This window comes from Charadrius vociferus, unplaced genomic scaffold, assembly GCF_000708025.1.
Source record: "Charadrius vociferus isolate BGI_N301 unplaced genomic scaffold, ASM70802v2 scaffold363, whole genome shotgun sequence".
Lineage (NCBI taxonomy): Eukaryota > Metazoa > Chordata > Aves > Charadriiformes > Charadriidae > Charadrius > Charadrius vociferus.
In genome coordinates this window covers 2774081-2793579 of record NW_009647942.1, presented here as the reverse complement: position 1 = coordinate 2793579, position 19499 = coordinate 2774081, and the positions used below count along the sequence as shown (strand labels likewise).

The 19499-nt window shown below is 47.0% G+C and overlaps 1 protein-coding gene across 1 annotated transcript in view; it reads left to right on the top strand.

Moving 5' to 3' along the window:
* Nucleotides 1–298: 298 nt before the first annotated feature.
* The window catches only part of LOC104284854 (putative maltase-glucoamylase-like protein FLJ16351), a 67760-nt gene continuing 48559 nt past the window's right edge, over nt 299–19499 (top strand). Inside the window, exons 1-6 of the mRNA XM_009883226.1 lie at nt 299–327; nt 607–709; nt 800–945; nt 11444–11612; nt 12290–12386; nt 13462–13574. Coding sequence (XP_009881528.1) covers nt 299–327; nt 607–709; nt 800–945; nt 11444–11612; nt 12290–12386; nt 13462–13574 — 657 coding nt within the window. The remainder of the gene's footprint in view (nt 328–606; nt 710–799; nt 946–11443; nt 11613–12289; nt 12387–13461; nt 13575–19499) is intronic.

The window sequence follows — 19499 nt, the reverse complement described above, 5'->3', positions numbered from 1 at the left end:
CTCCCTGGTGCTTCTTCCCCGAGGCCACCCCCTCCGGCTACTCCCTGGGCGGGAACACCGAGAAGACAGCCACAGGCTGGAAGTAAGTGCGCGCAGCTCTTTCGGTGCTGCGGTCCGGTACCGCACAGCAACCACCACTGCTAGCCCCAGGGCAGTTCAACAGAGACCTTCCCCACGCTGTATGTGAGCTGAGCACGTGGTGGCGAAGCAGCTACCACATCCATAACTTGTCCATTGTCCTCCTTGTGGTAGCGAGGAGGATAATGGACATCTTTCCCTGCGTATAAGCCACGCAGAGATGGGTCCGGTGGTCACACCACGCTGCTGGTGAGGAAACCATGCGCTGGCATGGGGTAGTCCCTCCATCCTACCCTGGGAGCTGTGTCCCAGGAGACCACAAGGTCTCCTCGCTTCACCAGCACCTTTTTTATCCATTAACGGCAAGGAGAGCCTAAGCTAACCTCAGAGATTATTTCTCTTGATAAGTCACTGATTTATTTTTAAAGAGCCGAGGTAGAATAGCAGAGTTGCTCCTCCTGGCCCGCACCAGGGTGGTCACAGGCAGTGAGCAGTTGTGGTGGGCACCAACACCTGTTTCTGCCACAGGGTAACGCTGAACAAACGCCAGGCCTTGTCCCTCTTTGGAAATGACATTTCCCCTGTTGTCTTGGAAGTGGAGTTCCAGACAAAGGACAGACTCCGGTTCAGGGTGAGTATTTGTTGGGGGGAGTAAATATTTTAACCAAAGCAACACACGCTAACGAATGGGCTAACCTGCCTCCTCCTTGCCTTGCTTTAGCTCTACGACCCCAACAGAGAGCGGTTTGAAGTCCCACTCAAGATCGACTCCCCCGGGGTTACCGCTGAGGAGGCCAACTACGACGTGGAGTTTGCAGATGACTCCTCACACTTCAAGATCAAGAGGAAAAGCACTGGCACTGTGCTGTGAGTACCAGATGTCATTTGTGTCGCTTTTCACAGAAATTAAGCGTGATGGGGCGAGCACTGTCTCCTCACACGCTATTGCTTTTGTCTGTGTGACACAGGCTCAAGCACAAACTGGATGTGGCATAAATACAGATTTATGCCTTGTCCCTGGAAAACACTCATTATTGATAGGATGCGCCTGTGTAACAGACAATTATGTACGTGTGTGTATGAAAGGTTATTCAGAAAGACAAATAACTTTTGAGGCTACAACTTCCCATCTTGGGATGCTGGCAGACTCAACTCTTGAAAGCACTGAACTAAGATTTCTGAAATTTTGAGTGTTTTGGAGAGTTGAGCACCAACTCTCCTGACACTCTCCAAGAGGTAGGCCTGGGAAACTAAAGCTCAAAGCCACAGAGTTCATAAGCCTCTAACTTCCAATGAAATCAGCAGAAGGCATTTGTGGGTCTAGTTTGTCACTCTGCAAAAATACCAGTTGTATTCTCAATCTGGTACTGCAAGTTTAACTTCAGCAAAAGCTCCCCTCACCAGCAAATGTCACCAGGTGTCATAATTTCCTGTTTTCTTGCCTTCCACCAACACATCTCTAGTGTGTAATGCTACTTAGTGAGAGACCCCCAATCAAGGTGATTCAGGGATGCTACAGCGTGGCGTTAGCAGCCGTCTCTGGCTGTCTGCAGTGACAAATGACAGTGTTACAGACCGCTCCAGGTTACCGCTGCTTGACTCAGGCGAGCGAAGCAGATGCACAGAATACAGATATATGGGTACCATTTGCATCAGGCTATGGTTGTGTCTATATTAGCATTTTAATTGATCTCAGCAGCGTGTTTGATGTGAATCTCCTGATTGTACCCACCTCTTGTGCGTTGGCTGACCTTGCAGTGGTCCTGAGGAGCACGGATTAGGTCCCTTCCGCATGACCTTACCGAGAGGTGTGCTCTCACACACAGCGCGATCCGACTGCTAATGGGCTGCTTCAGAGCAAGCCCCTGATGTGTATGTGGCCGCTGGGTCCTCAGCACCAGCTCTGCCCATCTTGTGCCCCACCACTAGTGCGAGCACATTCCCAGAAGGTCATTGGGATCCAAGTGGTTCATTGCATGCATTAGAAAATCTACCCCCGAATCGAGAAATTAATGAATTTTCCCTTCCCAAGAAACTCTTTGCTAAACAGACTCAAAATATAAGCATTGTCTTGCAAGCGGTGTAAGGTTGGTTTGACATGTGTGATGCAAGTAAGACAATACAGCCTCTAGAATGGTTTGAGTCTGCAGATGGAACCACTGCACTCAGTTTTTAATTAGTTGCCCATCCTTTTAAATTACAATCTTGTGGCATCTCTTTTCATACACGTCACAGCCAATTCTGTGAAGTTTTCTTTTTGCAGGCTATTGTAAATGAATATATTATGTATTACTCTGATAACAAAAATAATTTAATTCCTCGTTAGACTTAACAGCTTTTTGAAAACAGTGGGCTTACGTTAAAGGCCCAATTTTCTTCTCTTTGTAATAAGAGATTTTTGTAAAGACTCATTAATTGGAACAGTGATGTAAGAGGCGAATGCATAATGCGACATGGTGAGCGGCTCGCTCATGGCCCGTTCCCATTCAGTCCTCCCCATCTTCACCCAAACCCCAAGGGTTTAGGCTCGGTTAGTCGGGGCATGCTCAAATTTGGGATGTCCCAGGGAAGGGAAGAGGCATACTGTGAGGCAGAGGCAGGGTTTGATCATCTGAGCTGCCAAAGGCGCAACCTCAGCGAGAGGCAAAGGAGCAGAAGTTGGTCCCCGCTGAGCAGGTTTCTGGGAGGGCACGTTCACCAGCCTGTTGTGGGCCTGGGGAAGCTTCCTCCATGATCTTGGCAGTGGAGCATCCCTCGTCCCCCAAAATCTATGCTCAGCAGCAGTGCAGGCATGGGGTGCAGCAGCGATGTGCTGCAGAGCCCAGGGAGGTAGAGGGCAGTCGTGGTTAGCGGCATCGGCGCAGCGCTCGGCTGTGATGCTCTGCTGTCGAACATCACCGCTGGAAAAGCATACGTTGCCTCCAGGCAGGTAAAGGAGTTCTGAAACACAGCCGGCCCCCAAAAAAGAGGAAACTGTTGGTGAATATAACACACAGTTAATGGGATTTTTATCCTGCAAACAATGGCAAGGCTGCTGCTAAAGAATTCTTATCGGCAGAGACACAGGATTTTACGTATTGAAAGGGAAATTATATGTTCCCGGGAATTTTTGTACTTAAAGACTGAAGGTTCATGTCCTGGCAGGGAGCCGTTCCTCTCACAGCTGAATCACATTTGGAGTTAAATTCCCTGTGTGAGGAGCTAAAATGCTTCCCTTTCATTTGGCTGCCTGACTGTCCCGTCCGAGTGAGCGAATGCAGGTGCTCAGGGGTACCTCCGCAGCTTGACTTAGAGGGATTTGCAGCCTCCTTAGCCACCAGCAGAGCAGTGCAGATGGAAATGTTCTTTCAAAACAGGAAAGCAGGTTATACATCCTGACCTAAAAGCAATGGGCAGCTGCATTTTCGTGACAGGGGAGGATGAACCCTCAGCAAGCAGCGTTACAGGAGCATCCCCACCAGTGACTGCGCTGGCTGGCTGGGTCCAGGGGAGTGCTGGTGGCATCTGGCATGATAAGTAGCTTTTCATGTTGGTTCAACCTGCCCAAAGGCAGGTTTGGACCCATGGGAGGTGGGGCTGCAGAGCATCTTCATCATTGCCTTGTCCCCCATCCCTTTCCCAGGCACAGCATGCAGAGAAGGTGCTAAACCCCAAATATTTTCCTTTGGGCTGCCTCCAGAGGTGGGAGCTGCTTCTCTCCAGGATGCCCAATGTGCCCACGGCTGGGTGTTGAGCTGCAGAGCCGGCAGCCTCCGCAGCTCTGCCAGGTCAGGGCAGGCTGTGTGGGCAAGTGTCCCTGAGAAACAGGCAAGCACACAACACCTGGGGGGCCTTCGGTCTCCTATTTTAAGATGTGAATGGCCATGGCCTTGCTGTCTCAATGAACAGCTGAATCAATCATTAATCTTCATGTGCACACAAATACTGCTCAGAACAGTTGATGTGTGCAAATAAAACCTCGACAGGTGCTGCGGTTGCACTCCCCCGGTGTCAGTGGATAATAACTAGTATCTACACCAGACCAGGTCCAGGTGGGTGCTGGCCCTTTCTAATATCCTTGAGGAAGGCTTTCGCATTGTAAAGCAATCCCAGCTGCTCAGAAACCTGTTTTTACATGATGCTCCTTATCCCTCACCAGCAGCTTCATACTCTTGGATCACCTGCCCCCCCCCCCAAGCCCAAAATCCCTCACGATGTGGCACGGCTGACCCAGTCCATGTGGGGAAGGAGCCACCTGTCCAGAGCAGAGATACGGTATGGATTTGGGTTGCTCTTTGAAAGTCTACGCTGGTATTCCTTTCCCCTCCTTTCTGTGGTGCAGTCCACCCCGCCGTCGGTGTCCTTGCGCCGCAGACTTTGCAGTGACGGGGTAGCTGACGGCAGGCTCCCGTCTGCCTGCTCGATACAAAGCCCCATCCCGGCTCTGCCACTCGTGCGCACAATGCCTCTTCGTCGTGAGCTGTGATTGAATACCGTGTTGGAAGCGTTGCAGGGGAGAGGCAGCGGAGACTTTGAGATGTTCCTGAATGTGCTTTACAGGAGTTTCTCCCGCTCGCTGTGCACGAGGAGCCTTTGCCGTAGCTGAGCTACCAAAGCACCCTCTCAGGGAGGGCAGGACAAACTCAGGGCTCCGTGTAATCACAATAACAGGGGAGAGGAATGAATTATGTGAGGGGAGAGCCATTAACAGCTGATTGCAAACCTCACGCGGAGCCAGGAGCAAGAATAAAAGGCCAGGTCCCACTACATTTTCAGCTTGCTCCAAGGTAATCAGGAGACAGCCAGTGCTTTGCCTGCATGGGGCGAAAATTAGACAGGGTCATGCAGGGAAATGATCCAGGTGCTGCTGGGGGCTCCGGGACCAGGAGCTCTGGAGCTCCCTCCCTTTCTCCTCCTGGCAACGCCTCTTGGCTTCCTCCCTCTTACCTCTCTCCTCCTCCACTGCTGTCCTTTTCTCTGTCCCATCCAGTTCTTCCTGCTCCTACCCCTCTTCTTCACCCTCTCCTGTGCTCCTGCTGTTTCATCAGTGGCTGGGGAAGGTCCATCACCCATGGGGTGAAGAGGTGCCACCTCCATGTGTTCACTGGTGAATTGCCAAGGAGGTCAGATGAGAGCAGGGATAGGCAGAGCTCCCATACAGATGTCAGGTGTTTTCCATTTTGCCAGGGATGTAACCCAAACCCGCAGCTGTTTTCAGGCTCCAAGCCTTAGATCTGAACCATCAGGGACAGGGACTGGGTCTGCCACCCAAGAGGGGAAGCTCCCAAACTACCGGCCTCATCGAGGCGGTGGGAAACGTCTCCCTCGTCCCATGGTGCTGGGCATGATCAGTGGCAAAATGTTTTGTCAAGAAATTGGTAATTGGCTTTAGTTTAATAAATCCTCGCTCATGGTATCCTAGCTGATCTTGCAGCTCAACTAGGAAAATGGACCATTGTTGGCCAGGGACCTACAGAAATAAAAACAGCAGAGAAAATACTGGGCTGTAATAAGGCAGGCGAGGGAGTAAAACAGAGCCTCTGCATTATTTAGTGGCACATGCTCTCAGGTTGACTACTGTTCTCCCTTCTGCTCCTGCCACTAACAGCAGCAACCACTGGAGGAGGCAGTATCAAGTGTGAGCATGAAGGCTTCAAGAAAGTGTAGATTTCCTCAAGAACAGAGAATAGAAGGCCAGGAACTGTTTGCTTTAAGGCAGCGATAAATAACAAAGACATCCTCATTTTGCAGCGTGTGATTGCTCTGTGGGACTCGTTGCCCCAGGGCAGTACTGACATGGGAGGCTTAGCAGGATACACATTCACACATAATAAAAAAATCATCTGAAGGGAAAAAAAACCCACAACTATTTTTGTCTCCATGTTTCACAACATAAGCTAATTCTATGAAAACAGCCAGAAACTTCCTCCATAAGCAGATTATTGCAAGACTGGCTCTGAGTGACATCTTATGCCTTCCTCTGCGATATCTGGCCTGGGCCATTGCTGGAGACAGGCTGCAGAGGGATAGACTATTGATTTGATTCTCCACTTTAATATCCGTTCTCCAACTGACTTTTCTTTCATGATGTCATACAAATAATAGAAGGCAGAACGTTTTTCCCGAGCCAGATAAGTTCTCCTCTCTCTCTATTAAGAGTTTGGAATACCTCGTTTGCTATCACACTTGGGAAGATACGGCACAAATAACCGAAATCTAATCAAGATTTCCCCTAATTTCCAAAAAGGCTGCTGCAGAGTTCAGCTGCCTTTTTTATTGATTGTGGTAGTAAGCACAGACGCACTTACCATGAAGACGTTTTACATAGGCGAGGCTATTAGAATGATTTATAATGCTATTGTCTTAAACTGCAATTTTGCTGAAAGCAACAGGAGCAAATTGTGTGCATCATGGGTAGCTTGGGTTTGCTCCTAGTTTGTAAGAACCGTTATTTGAGTCCTCTAATCATTGAGATTTATGTTATGTAGGCGAGAAGTATTGCAGGTATATCACTTATCCAAGTGTTTTTCAGAACAAAAATGAAGCATTATATATCCAGCCACTTATAGGAGATGCCCTGATACCATGACGATGAATACAGTAGAAGTAGAGCAGAACCGTGTCAATAACTGTAAATATACCCTGCAATTCTTTCTTTTAAAATGTCACTTTTGTGGAAAATCTGTTGGTTGCTGGTGCTGACTTTCTCCTCCTACTTGAGAAATCAACTTAAAAGTAAGATAAGCATATAAAATTCCTTGTTGGTGTGCCTTCTGCAGGCCAGTGGCGCCTGGGCTTGCCCCAAGACTTACAGCTAGTGAGGAATGCGGCTGTTGTGAGATGTTGGAAATATTTTTTCAGCAATTTGAGAGCAATGGAGAACCATGGAGACCTGGGATCCCGGTGTTCCCCAGCAGCTCAAGTGGAGTGACTCAGGGGCCAAGTATATTTGAGTTTCTTCTGAAAACAGGGCCTACACTCCTCAGTCCCTGAGGAGCACTTTACTGCTTTACAGGCAGCCCATGTGTAGAGCTATAGCCCATGCCCTCTGAAAAGCTATGCCAAAACTCTGCCATGAGGCTTAGACCCACTTTTCTGATAAACACGTGAAGTTTCCACCTGAATTTGCACACAGATAATATATACGCTGTGCGCCCTTTCACAAGGCTATGTTTCCAAATGGTCTGGAGGCCAAGAAAAGCAGATGTTAGAGAGGACATCTTCTCCAAGCAACCGAGTGGGACAGGTGTTCACACCTTAAAGTAATGAGCTCATTTCTTCTGGATTCATTGCAACAAGGAGAAAAAAAAAGCCCTCTCCCAACCCAAAATGATTTTTGAGTGTCCAGATAATGTATGATGCATATCTTAATGATGTATCATATGTGTCCCAAGTCTCCTCATTCTGGAGTTTTTATAAGAGCGCCTTTACAAGTGCCACCAGCTGCTTGCTCATGGCAGGCGAGTCAGCGCTCCAAGCCATTGCACACACTGCCGTTATTGGTCTCCAATAAACTTCAACAAAGCGAAGTCATTTAACCAGGTAAATCGTCATGTCCAGTTCGTATTACAAGGGACTGATGATTGCACTTCTGAAAACCATTTTATTTAGCCTTTTAGTCATCCCCTTCAAACGTCGTGACAACATTAGTCATAAACTACACCTTCAACGTGAACAAGATGTTTTATCTATCTGCCTGCCCACCTTCATTTAACACTGCTTCCCTGGTCCGCGGCAGTTACATTTTGTCCTGGTGGCCTGAGGGCTGACTGCTGGATGTGAGACTGGTTGACTTGCTGGCCAGAAATGTTAATTTTCACACAGATTTTTTTCAATCCTGAATCATCCTTTTTTTTCCCCTGATGTGAGGTTAAAAATTGGAGAGGTTTACTCTTGAGTGTAGTGTATGGTGTTTGGAAAAAAATGCTAGTTTTTATCAGCCAGACTTTCAGGACAGGCAGCAGGCAACTGTTAGCAGGCGATGGGCCAGGCAGAAGTGTGGGGAGCCCAGTTTGTATTTCCACAGGCAGGAGTGTTCCCACCACAGAGCTACTAAAGGGTTAGGACTTTCAGCAGTGAACCTGAGCGCTGCTATTATCTCTCACGCAAAGAAAAGGATTCTTGTCTTCACAGGCTTTGCCATGTCTAACTGCGGGGAGGGGTTGAATTTTTGACAGTGAAAAACTACTCAGCAGTATTTATAGATTTTTTTAGTTTTTTAGATCCCTTCTGTTGTCCATCACAGAACTGTTATGGTTTGTAAGACTGTTGGAGGAAAAACACACAAATTCCTGCACATGTGGTGTCATTTTATGCTCTCTCCTGTTTTGTTCCTTTTGTATGCTTTAAACCAGCTGGAGAGGAGGTGGGAAAAAGAATATTTTCTTTTATTGTCTCCAAGTGTTTAAGGAATGACAGATGGTTTTTTTTTTTTCATTTATGTGATTGCTTTTTGCCAACACAACACAACACAACACAAGCAAACACATAAAGTAACTCAACAGCTTACCACCATGCGCTGCAGAGCACAAGGGCGGCCACTTGGGAGCGGAGGCAGAGAGAGGTGCCAGGGGAAAACCTGTCCGTGCTTTCCTTCAGATGGAGAAGACATAATGGTGCCTGGAAAAAAAAAGGAGAGAGTCATTACCAGATTTTTTTAATGTCATATTTAATGCTATATTTAGCGCGTGGCAGTTCTGGCGTGCAGAGGTCTAGCAGAAGCCGAGGCCGCTGGAGCGCGGTGGCTGGCAGCACAGCTTGGGGAGCTGTGCCGCAGGGCAGTGATGGCCCCGGGAGCCGAGCGATGGAGCGGTGCAGAGACGGGCTCTACTTGGCGATGTCATGCAGACATTGAGTGTGTGACAGAGGCCCGAGGGAATGCATGAGGTATAAAACACTTTCTCTGTGACATGTAAAGGTTTGTTGGGGCAGAGGGGTTGTTCCTAGGGTTGTGGTTTGCACCACACCAGTGACCCTCCTGGGCAGGGACAGGACTTGCTGAGCAGAAGGAGCACTTTTAATGTCCTGGTTAACACTAACTGCTCTCATGGTGGGAAATGTCAGTGCTGTAATGTGGGTACCATGAATGCACAAAGCCTCACGTCCTCTGAACAGATATCATGCAGAGTGCTCAATGAGTTAGGACAGGTATTTAAGATCTTCCAAAGCATTTCCCCTCTGGCATCCTTTGCTTTTTGCATAACCCCAGAGCAGTGACCCTGCCTGCCTTAGCACAGAACAGAGCTACGTGATGGCGCTCCTTTGGACAGGAATATAGCTCCAGAGCCCATCCCCATTCCTACACAGCAGCAGCCTCTTGCAGAAAGGCCTCTGTTCGCCAAGGGCTGCATCAGATTCTCGGGGATATTTTGCATGCGTTAACCTTCCTATAAGAAAATAACCTTATTCAGTACTGTGTGTAGGTGGAGGAGATGATGGAAGGGAGGGAGAGTTGCTGCTGGCAAACAACCAAATCAAGACTTAAATACAATTTCTTGCTTTTCTTGCTTGTGAGAAAGGGCAAATAGACTTTTTAAAAAATATATAGACCCTTTGGTACATGTGCTTGACTTAGGACTTGGGGAGAGAGTTCCTGCCTTTTGCTTGGAGAGGTAGGAGGGCTCCTTGGATCTGCCCTGTGAGTGGTTGCCCTTACTTCCATTGAGCCAGCAATGTGCCCTTGTGACGAAGAAGGCCAATGATATTCTGGGGTGCATTAAAAAGAGTGTGGCCAGCAGGTCAGGGGAGGTCATCCTCCCCCTCTACTCTGCCCTGGTGAGGCCACATCTGGAGTACTGTGTCCAGTTCTGGGCTTCCCGGTTCAAGAAAGACAGGGAACTACTGGAGAGAGTCCAGCGGAGGGCTACAAAGATGATCAAGGGAATGGAGCACCTCTCCTATGAGGAAAGGCTGAGAGACCTGGGCCTGTTTAGCCTGGAGAAGAGAAGACTGAGAGGGGATCTCATCAATGCTTAGCAATATCTAAAGGGTGGATGTCAAAAGGATGGGGTCAGACTTTCTTCAGTGGTGTCCAGCAACAGGACAAGGGGCAACAGACACAAACTGGGATGTGGGAAATTCCATCTCAACATGAGGAAAAACTTCTTTACTTTGAGGGTGCCGGAGCACTGGCGTAGTCTGCCCAGAGAGGTTGTGGAGTCTCCTTCTCTGGAGATACTCAAAACCCACCTGGATGTGTTCCTGTCCAACCTGTTCTAGGTGAACCTGCTTTGGCAGGGGGGTTGGACTAGATGATCTTCGAAGGTCCCTTCCAACCCCTACCATTCTGTGATTCCTGGTGGGGAGAGCAAAGGTGTCTGAGGCCGGCGTGGTGGGAGTGGCAGTGCCCTCCTAGTTTTCCTAGCAGCAAGGACTTGTCCCCAAAGAGCAGTACCAGTGGTGTGGGTGGCAGCCAGGGCTCATCAGAGAGCACTCCCCTCACAGGCATAGCGCTGGTCTCCAACGACACAGCCTGTCTTCCACTTCTCTGATTTACCGGTCAATTTGATCAATCATTTAATTTTGTCAAAATCATTGACAAAAGACCATTAAAAGGAGAGTTATGCCACTTCTACACTCTATGGCTTTGGCTCATTTATTTTAATTAGCTGTAACAAATTCATGGTTAAACAAGGCTCGAGAGGGTGCTTTCTAAATGTGATACTCATGGCATACACAACACCATTAACAAAACACTTCTCCACAGCTTGACTATGTTCTCCCCCATCTAGCTTGCAGCTCATTATAGCAGTAGAGATAGGAAACATAATGTAACACCTAATTAAAATGTGAGCCCATGTCCACAGATGATTCAATAGAAATAAAGGCATTAAGCTGACGAGAGAAGCAGGAGAGAGTCATCAAAATATAAACATCTCATTCAAGCAGAATCTGGAGGAAGCTATACCTCTGCTTTAGGTGCCTGCATAAAGTCGGGAGTAACAAGAGCATTCAGGTTCTGATCCAGCAAAGCATTAAAGAGTAAAAACTGATAACAACTAAAGGTCTGTTGTTCTCATTACAGATTCTGAACCCCACTGCGTAATAACAATTTTTAGCCTGCCCCGTTGGTTGTCATAGAAATAGCACAAGCAACCACTTATTTTTGTAATAGGGTTATAGATAGTGTCTTCTGTTATTTTGGTTGTTCTTTTCAAAATTATACTGGTGCAATTTATTGTATAAGTCGATGAGATGACTGTAGCCATTGCAAGATCAATTTAATGTGTGTTAGGTTAAGCATGTTAGAGGCATGCATAGAATTTAACGTTTTTTTAATATTGTTATTCTTCAAAATACAGAAAAAGTATAAATGGCCATATGTGAACTTAAAATGATGCATACCAAAGATAACTAAACTAATCATGTCTCCCTCTATTTGTCACAGGTGGGACAGTCCCCTGGTTGATCTGTTTTTCTCCAACCAGTATCTTCAGATCACAACTGCTGTGCCATCCACTTCAGTGTATGGGTTTGGTGAACAGGAGCACCTGTCCTTCAAACACAACATGGACTTCGTTACCTATGGCATGTTTTCCAGGGATCAGGCACCAACGGTAATTCACTTCATGCAACGCTTTGCCCTAACTTGTAAAAGGAGGTGGCAAGGTAGAGCTTTGTTGGGGAACCACCTCTGCCTGTATGGCAACACTGCTAATGTGAATCAGTGGCAAATACGGAATGCCACAGGTTTTGCAGGTGTCGTGAGTTTTAATTAACTGACAAAATCATGAGTCATTTTGAGGGGACTTCAAAACCTTTCATCAGAAGCTTTCTCATGGTGCAGTAAGAGTTCAGAAAAAAGTACCTTGTGTGCCAAGATCCTGGTTCAGGAAATCATTTAATTTCATGCTTAGATCAATCTCTGTTCATCCAAACAATTTGGCCTTCTGCAGGAATCATTACATGTTTGGCTAAACTGGGGTCAGTGGTTGATGAATTTATTTTAACTAGCAAAGCAGTTCTTACCCATGCTATTTTGGAAGGTTTGGCAGAATATGGAAGGTTTAACTGAGAGAGGCTAAAAAGTACCATCGTGATGAGACAGAAAAAAAATATTCTTTTCAATCAATTTGACTTCACACTAGTTTAGATGAAAAAATCCCCAGCCTTTCAAAACAAGTCTCTAACTATGAATGAATTTGTTTCCTTGTCTTTGCATATGTATCTAGCTGGCAAAAAACATGAAAAATAGCAGAGTCAAGCCATACTTAATGTGCTGTTTATGTTTCAGCCATTTGCCAACCTCTATGGAGTTCACCCTTTCTACATGTGTGTAGAAGCTGACTCCAATGCCCATGGTGTTCTCCTTCTGAACTCCAATGCACAAGGTAAAAAGATATATGGATTCGCTATAGGACTGCATATAGAAAGATGGTAAATTAGTAAGTATAAAAATCTGTTTTATTGACTGCTTTTTCTATGTGGTACAAATATGAGCGACTGTCCCGTAACTGAGGTTCCAGGAATTACTATAAAGTTTTCAAAGGGATTTCATTAGAAAGACTGTTTAACAAGGTAAGGTATTTTCAGTGAAAATACATGATCAATTTTTTTTTTTTTTTAATAGATGCACATACAGGGAAAGGAGAAGGTGGAAGAAATTTCCTCTGGGATTGGCATAACTGAATCAAATCAATTTAAGTTAGTCCTATATTCTGTCTGTGAAGCATAGTTTTGTACGTTGCCATGGTCACCCTACTGTATTAATCCATTGGTATAATTTCAGAAAAGGGGAATCTTCACTCAGTCTATAAAATCAGTTTCCCCTGGCAGGCAATGACTTCCAATAAGAAGATTAAAATAGCTTAGAGGAGCCCTAAACACAAGCTTGTGGTTCCTTTTTATATAAATGAAACTGAGAAATGGATCTGTGCAATCTACTCTGTGTGGGTTTCTGTGATTTATTGCTGCACAATGCCAATCTGAATGCAGAGATTACAGAGACACTGGGCAACTGCTAGCCTATGTACAGCTCCTGTTTGCTCACCCAGTTGTACCCACAAGGCATCGGGTAGTGACCTGAACGTGTTGCCGCCTCTGCCTGGGGATACATTTATGCATGGAAGAGCCCAGGGTGCACACACCCCGAACAGGATGGGATAGAATAGAATAGTTCAGTTGGAAGGGACCTGCAATGATCATCTTGTCCAATTGCCTGACCACCTCAGGGCTGACCAAAAGTTAAAGCATGTTATTAAGGGCGTTGTCCAAATGTCTCTTCAACACTGACAAGCTTCGGGCATCGACCACCTCTCTAGGAAGTCTGTTCCAGTGTTTGATCACCCTCTCAGTAAATAAATGTTTCCTAATGTCCAGTCTAAACCTCCCCTGGCAGAGCTTTGAACCATTCCCACGCATAATGCAGAGCTGGTTTGTACTGAGAACCTGTTTTTTTCTCTTCAGATGTGTCTCTGAGTCCAAACCCATCCTTAACTTTCCGCACTATTGGAGGGATCCTCGACTTCTACGTCTTCCTTGGACCCACTCCCGAAAACGTAGTTCAGCAATACACAGAGGTTAGTAGAAAGGTCCATATGGCACATGGGGCAGTATCTTCCAATGAACAGTATTGAGAGCAGAAAGTGCATTAAAGGGACGCACTGATTAGAAAGACATTTGTCCAAGCTTACTCTTCTCTGGGCTGTGATAACTTTACAGTCTTCACTACATGACCGTAACTGTGTTTTGACACTGCAGATAGAGAAAACAAACTAGGCAGAGAACAGATGGGGATGTTTGGGAACTTTACGTCTGCTGGACTTTCAGAGATTTTGAATGAACTTCAAAGGCTTCAAGCCTTTATTTGCCAGTGGAATTGCCTGTTGATTTTGGAGCCGTCAGCCTGTTTTTTTTACTAATGAAAACTCATGTAATTGCACTGGAGAGCATAGATGTGGAAAAACCGTATTTACTGCTGTCTCACAGAGCATAACTACTTGCTTTCCAATTGCCCGGCGTTTTCCAAAGAACTGAGGGTACACATGCAAATAGCTGTTTCGGGAGTGTGTATGCAATTCTAATGCAGTGAGGGCTGCCTGGGAAAAAGTAGCAGGTAACGTATTTTTCCTGGTCACCAAATGCCAAGTGATGTGTTAACTGAGCACTTGCGCAGAAAATTGCCGCTTCAGAACCAAGCTCTGCGCATAAAGAAACCAGCGCCAAGCCTAAAGAGTGTGGAGCAAAGCTGAGATGGGGCATGTCACTGAGAGAAGGGGAACTCGTGCGTGTGGGCCCTGAGGATGAAGCTGTAACTGGAGGTGCCGAGCAGCCTGTGGTAGGACATGCTGGAGTGGGGCAGCTGGAGCGCGCAGGGAGATGTGCGTGTGCTCTGCCTTCCCCTCCACCACCCCATCAAGGGGCCTGAGCTCGGATTTTCAGCAAGTAGTTTGTCTCCCCTGGCTTTCTAAAGCCTCTGTATCCTGTGCTTGCCACCTTTTCAGATGCCTGAAACAGAAATATTGTGGTTTGGACCAAGGGAAAAAAGAGGATTTAGCCCCTATGGAAAATGTTGCTGGGTTCTGTTTTGGTGGTGGAAGGGAGAAGAAGCCTCACTCATGCTGTCATTTTGGGAAGGCTGGGCTCCACTAGACCTTCCTTTTCCAAGCAGAGGTTCAGGTGGTGCCTCTCAGAGAGGTGGGAGGCTGCTGGTGCCCCTCAGCATCCCGGAGCAGGAGTGACTGCTCTGTCACTCAGAGGTTTCCAGCTCCCTCTGCGCATCCTCCCCACCAGCAACCTCTGACCCTGGAGCCACAGACCAACCAGAAAACTGGATTTTGAACTTATACATTAGCAATCAAACAAAAAAAAAACCCAAAGAAAGAAAGAAAAAGTAAAGTGACTCTCCCCTCCTAGCTGCAGCTGTGATCCCTGTGATGAAAGCACCTATTTCAAGGGAGTCGCTGCAGCGGTGGGATGGAGATTAGAGCGATCCCCATTTCTTTTCAAAGTCTTTCACTGGTGTTTGAAGGCAGCATTTCTGTGGCTCAGCAGGTGGCCAGCAGCTGAAAATAAAATGAGACCGTTCTCACTCCCCAGCTGATGGGTACTGGCAGCTCCCTTTCCACCCCTGCCTCTCTGGAAAGGGAGCTGGAGTGAAGAAAACAAGGTAAAGGGGAGAGCCGGTGGGCGTCTCCTAGCGAGACATGTCACGTGCCAGGACAAAAAAATCCCCTGTTCTGTATTCTTCGAGCTTGTGCTCAGCTCTCTAGGGAATCTTAAAGAATGCATGGTAGCAATTTCATAGTGAAATAATAACTTCTTCGGTAAACATCCTGAAATTCCCAGATCGCAAATGTTACAATTACCATATCATTAGTCTCTAGGGTAATGATTTGGCTTTTATGTACAAGATATGTGGGAAGGTGAAGGAGACAGAAAAGACTTTATTTTTCAGTTGTATTTTCTGCCACACCAAGAGGACTCTCCTGCATGGTCATTGTCACTCCCCAGGGAAGGAGAGAGGGTGAAAAGGAGCAGTGTGACCCATATCTGCAAGGCACCACTCAGCACCATCCCTCAGCTCTCTCAGCTGTTTGCATGGGTCTCCTCTGGGAAGTGGTGTTTTGGGAGCTCCAGGGAACCCCAGTGAATCCCTGGCTGCAGGGAACCCCAGTGAGGCCAGGCTGCTCTGCTGCAATGAGCTTCTTGGGGGAATGGCACTCACCTCCCGGCTGTGCAAGCATCTGCCCAAAATCACTTGCAGGGACCATCCATTGCATCCTCTCCAGGATGGTCCCCGTGGTACGGCAGTGTGGCCCGATGCCAGCCGCTGCGTGCCCGTTGAGAGCAAGGGAGCTGTGTCCAGAGCAAAGTGCTCCACACATTTCTCAATCATTTTGTGCTGTTGCTTTCGGTGCCACTTCAAGACCTGGGCAACCCCCCCGGTCCCCGCTGTGCTTGTTTCTGTGAAAGATTTAGGAGCTTAGCTCTGCTCAACGCTTTTATGCAGCTCCCTCCAAACCAGTGAGTTAGGACAGCTTTGTAACGAAGCTCTTTACTGGGTCTCTGGACTACATAAGCTTTCCCCGTGCACCTTTCCAGGTTGCTGCCAGCACCCAGGGGTGGCCCATGGGCTCTTGCCCAGAGCCTGTGCTGCGTGGCCAGCTGGGGCTGTGCCAGGAGCAGGGCTCCCTGAGTGGTGAACGGGGATGATTGCAGCTGCCCTTCCAGGGCCACCAGCCTGTCTTGAGGTGAGGAGGTGTCAGTGAAAGCCGTGGTGGCCCCGGGTACCAGCCTGGCCCAGGCTAATCCGCTTTAAATGGGCTCCAAGCTGTGTCTTGCATGGAGCAGAGGTGAGCTGTAGGACACATCCTGCCAGTGGCACCACAGTGCTACAGCATTGACGGCAGTGATCAGGCATGTCCTGGGCATTGTGAAACGGGAAGAAGAATTCTCCATCACAATTTTTCTGCTCTCTCCTGTCCCTAAGCCCAGCTGCAAGGAGCGCTGCTCCTGGCACATCAGAGGCAGTCCTGCCACACAGCTATATATACATATTTGACAGTAATCACACTTTTCTCCTACTACAGAAGAGGTCCAGTGTGCAGAACAGTTATATAATACAAATCTCACTTTTTTTTTAATGGCAAACGCTTCGGTTTGCAGGAGGGTGGGAAAAAGCAGTAATAAGCTAAAGAGCTCAGCCATTGAGCTGAGCCTGGCTGAGGCTCTACAGCCAGACCTAACACCAGACCACCCTTGCGAAGTCCACTGGTGGCCTTTCAGGACAGAGTAACAGTGCACAGCAGTAGGATATGAGCTCCATAACAAGACACTCAGGAAAGTTATAGTTCAACAAATGGACATTTAACAGCTGTTGAGTGGAGTGAAGGCCATTTTATCACAAACTATGACAAGCTTTAAGAGAGCATACCACATGTCTCCTAATTCTGTATTGAGACCAAATTGCTGGTTTACTTCCTCCTTACAGAACTGTAGGATAGTTCTGTGTGGAAGGGACCTCAGGAGGTTTCTCGTCCAGCCTCTGATCTGGGAGGTAACATGGGAACCTGCTTGTACCTACAGTTTATCACAGATGATTCAGTGAGAGTCTCGTAATTGAATTCACGAGTTCCCCAAGAAAGACTAAGCAGCTGGTAAGTGTTTGAGCAGCAAACAAGGTTTGAAGACCTTGGCATTGGAAGTCCTTAAAATTGTTAGACTCCTGAGGTTGTGAGCATCTTCTTTTTTGCAGTACCTTTCTTCTTTCTTTCCTAAAACAAAATTCAGCTTCTGTGCATAGACTGAGTAAAGGTTACTCCCTGCCTGACTAGGTGCCCACAGCACTCACCTGCCTGTCTCAGCCACAGGAGATGTGCTGAATACAGATGTCTGGGCCATAGCAGCGCCTGTGTAACTTAGCCATTGTGTGATTATCCAAACACACTATTTCTGTGTCTAAATCTGGAGCATTACCCTGCTTGGATTTTTATAGTTTCCTCCTACAGCTCTTCCTTAAAGAAAGGAAGTTTAAGCAAATATCAAGCTTCAGGAAGCATTGTGTATGGCTAATTAGGGTGCAAGATTAGCAGTCTTTCATGTTGAGCCCCTGTACCTGCATTGCTGGAGATCTCAGCTCCTTCGTAAGCATGGGAAAGAGTATCTTTCTCTCTCTACAGCCTCTATGGTGTATAGGGCATAACTCTTCAGCCTTCTCCCTCACATGAAAATCTTTGGTCATAGTGCTAATAGAATAGGATCCTGACTTACTATATGGCGTTTATAACTTAGTTGCTATCCTTGGTGCTTAGAGTAGTAATGGTATTTGTCCCATAACCCAACACAGGGAAAGTGAATACAGATCACCTGCTCCCTGGACACAGATTTTAGCTGCTAGATATACGTGTTTTCACTGAACTTTGTTCTTACTGCAAAACATTTCCAGGGTACTTCCTAGATTCATTGTCTCTCAGGTACATCTGAAAAAAAGTGAAAAAAAAAATAAATTACATAATGCCAAGTTATGTAAACCTGGAAAAACTAACAGTGAATTTATTAAACAACACCAGGAGTTATTTAAGAACTGAGTGCAGGAGGAATTGTGGAATAGAAAATAGGATCTATTTTTTTCTGCTTCTGCACTACCCTATCTTCCCTTTTTTTTTCTTTTTTTTTTTCTCAGTTTGGGTACCCCATATGTTTGCTGTTTCTGCATTTCTCATGTTTTCCTCCCTCGGTTCCCCTGCCATACCTCATTTACCTTTTCTGATTCTATGGGAGTCAATTTTGCCAAGCAGGCTTTCTCTGCCTACTGCATTTTATGATCATTTGTATGCAGAATGCAATCTATATGAATTAACTAGATCCTAAATATATATCAAATCCAACATGAGTTTTCAGGTTTGCAAAATTACATCCCTGCCTCTGCTGATCCATCTGCGAGTAGGTACCATATGTCAGTTACTTTATCAGGAAGCTTCAGGGGGATCCATTAGAGAGAGTCCATGGTATAATTAGAAAAAAAGAACATTTGTTTTCCCAGCTGCCTTGTTTTCATCCTTCCTTTTCAAATGTTCTGCTGATTTCAATTAAGCTCACCATAGATGCGCCAGCCTGGTGAACCTGGGGAACTAATTGCCTTAAAAATGAATATCTTGCTCACAAGGTGGATTTTCTTCAGTTGGTTCAGCTGTAATCCCAAACTTCTCAAAGGATGCTGTCACAAAATGCTGCCTTGCCATGGGGCAGCTTTGTGGTCCACAGGCAAGACCACACTTTCACGTAAGGGAAAGCCGCTGAATTTCAGCGCCCTTTGGGAAGGACTTTGCCCAGCATGCTGGTGGCCACAGCTCCACCTCCAGCCCCACTGGCGTCCACCTCAGAGCTTGACAGGACATGGGGGCAGAAGCATATCCCCACTCAGCTCTTGAACTGTGTTGTATTGGCGATGTCCTCCCCAGCCAGGAGTGACCCAGGGTATCGCAGGACCCGGAGCAGGGCTGCCCAGTGGTTCCTGCTGCCTCTGCCCAGGCTGGTCACCTCCGTGGCCGTTCCCATTTCCCAGCCTGCTTGAGGAGAGGCAGCGGATGCCACACAGACACCCTGCCAGAGCACTGGGCTCTGCCTTCAGCCACAGGATGAATATTTATCAGCTGCTTTTCCCTCTTCCTCTTGTCCAAGGGGAGAAGGCTGTGCACAAAACATTCTATTTCATTAAGGGAGTTCTTTTGTTTTGGTCTGTCTTTTTAACCTTGTTTGTAGAGGTCACTTTCTGTTTACGGTAGAGAAAGCAAGGGCAAAATGTGCATCTGCTTTAGGAGCACAAAGTGGTGGGGTTCACAGAGCTCATCTTGCAGTGTTAGCTGGTCTAAAACAAGCTCTGCTGCCTCCTCAGATGAATTTATCCTTAATAAGGCGAGTGCAGTTGCGACAGAGAAGCAGACTTCTTGCCCTGAGGCTTGCCGTGCTCTGCTGGACACCTCGGTGCTGGCTCATAGGGTGTC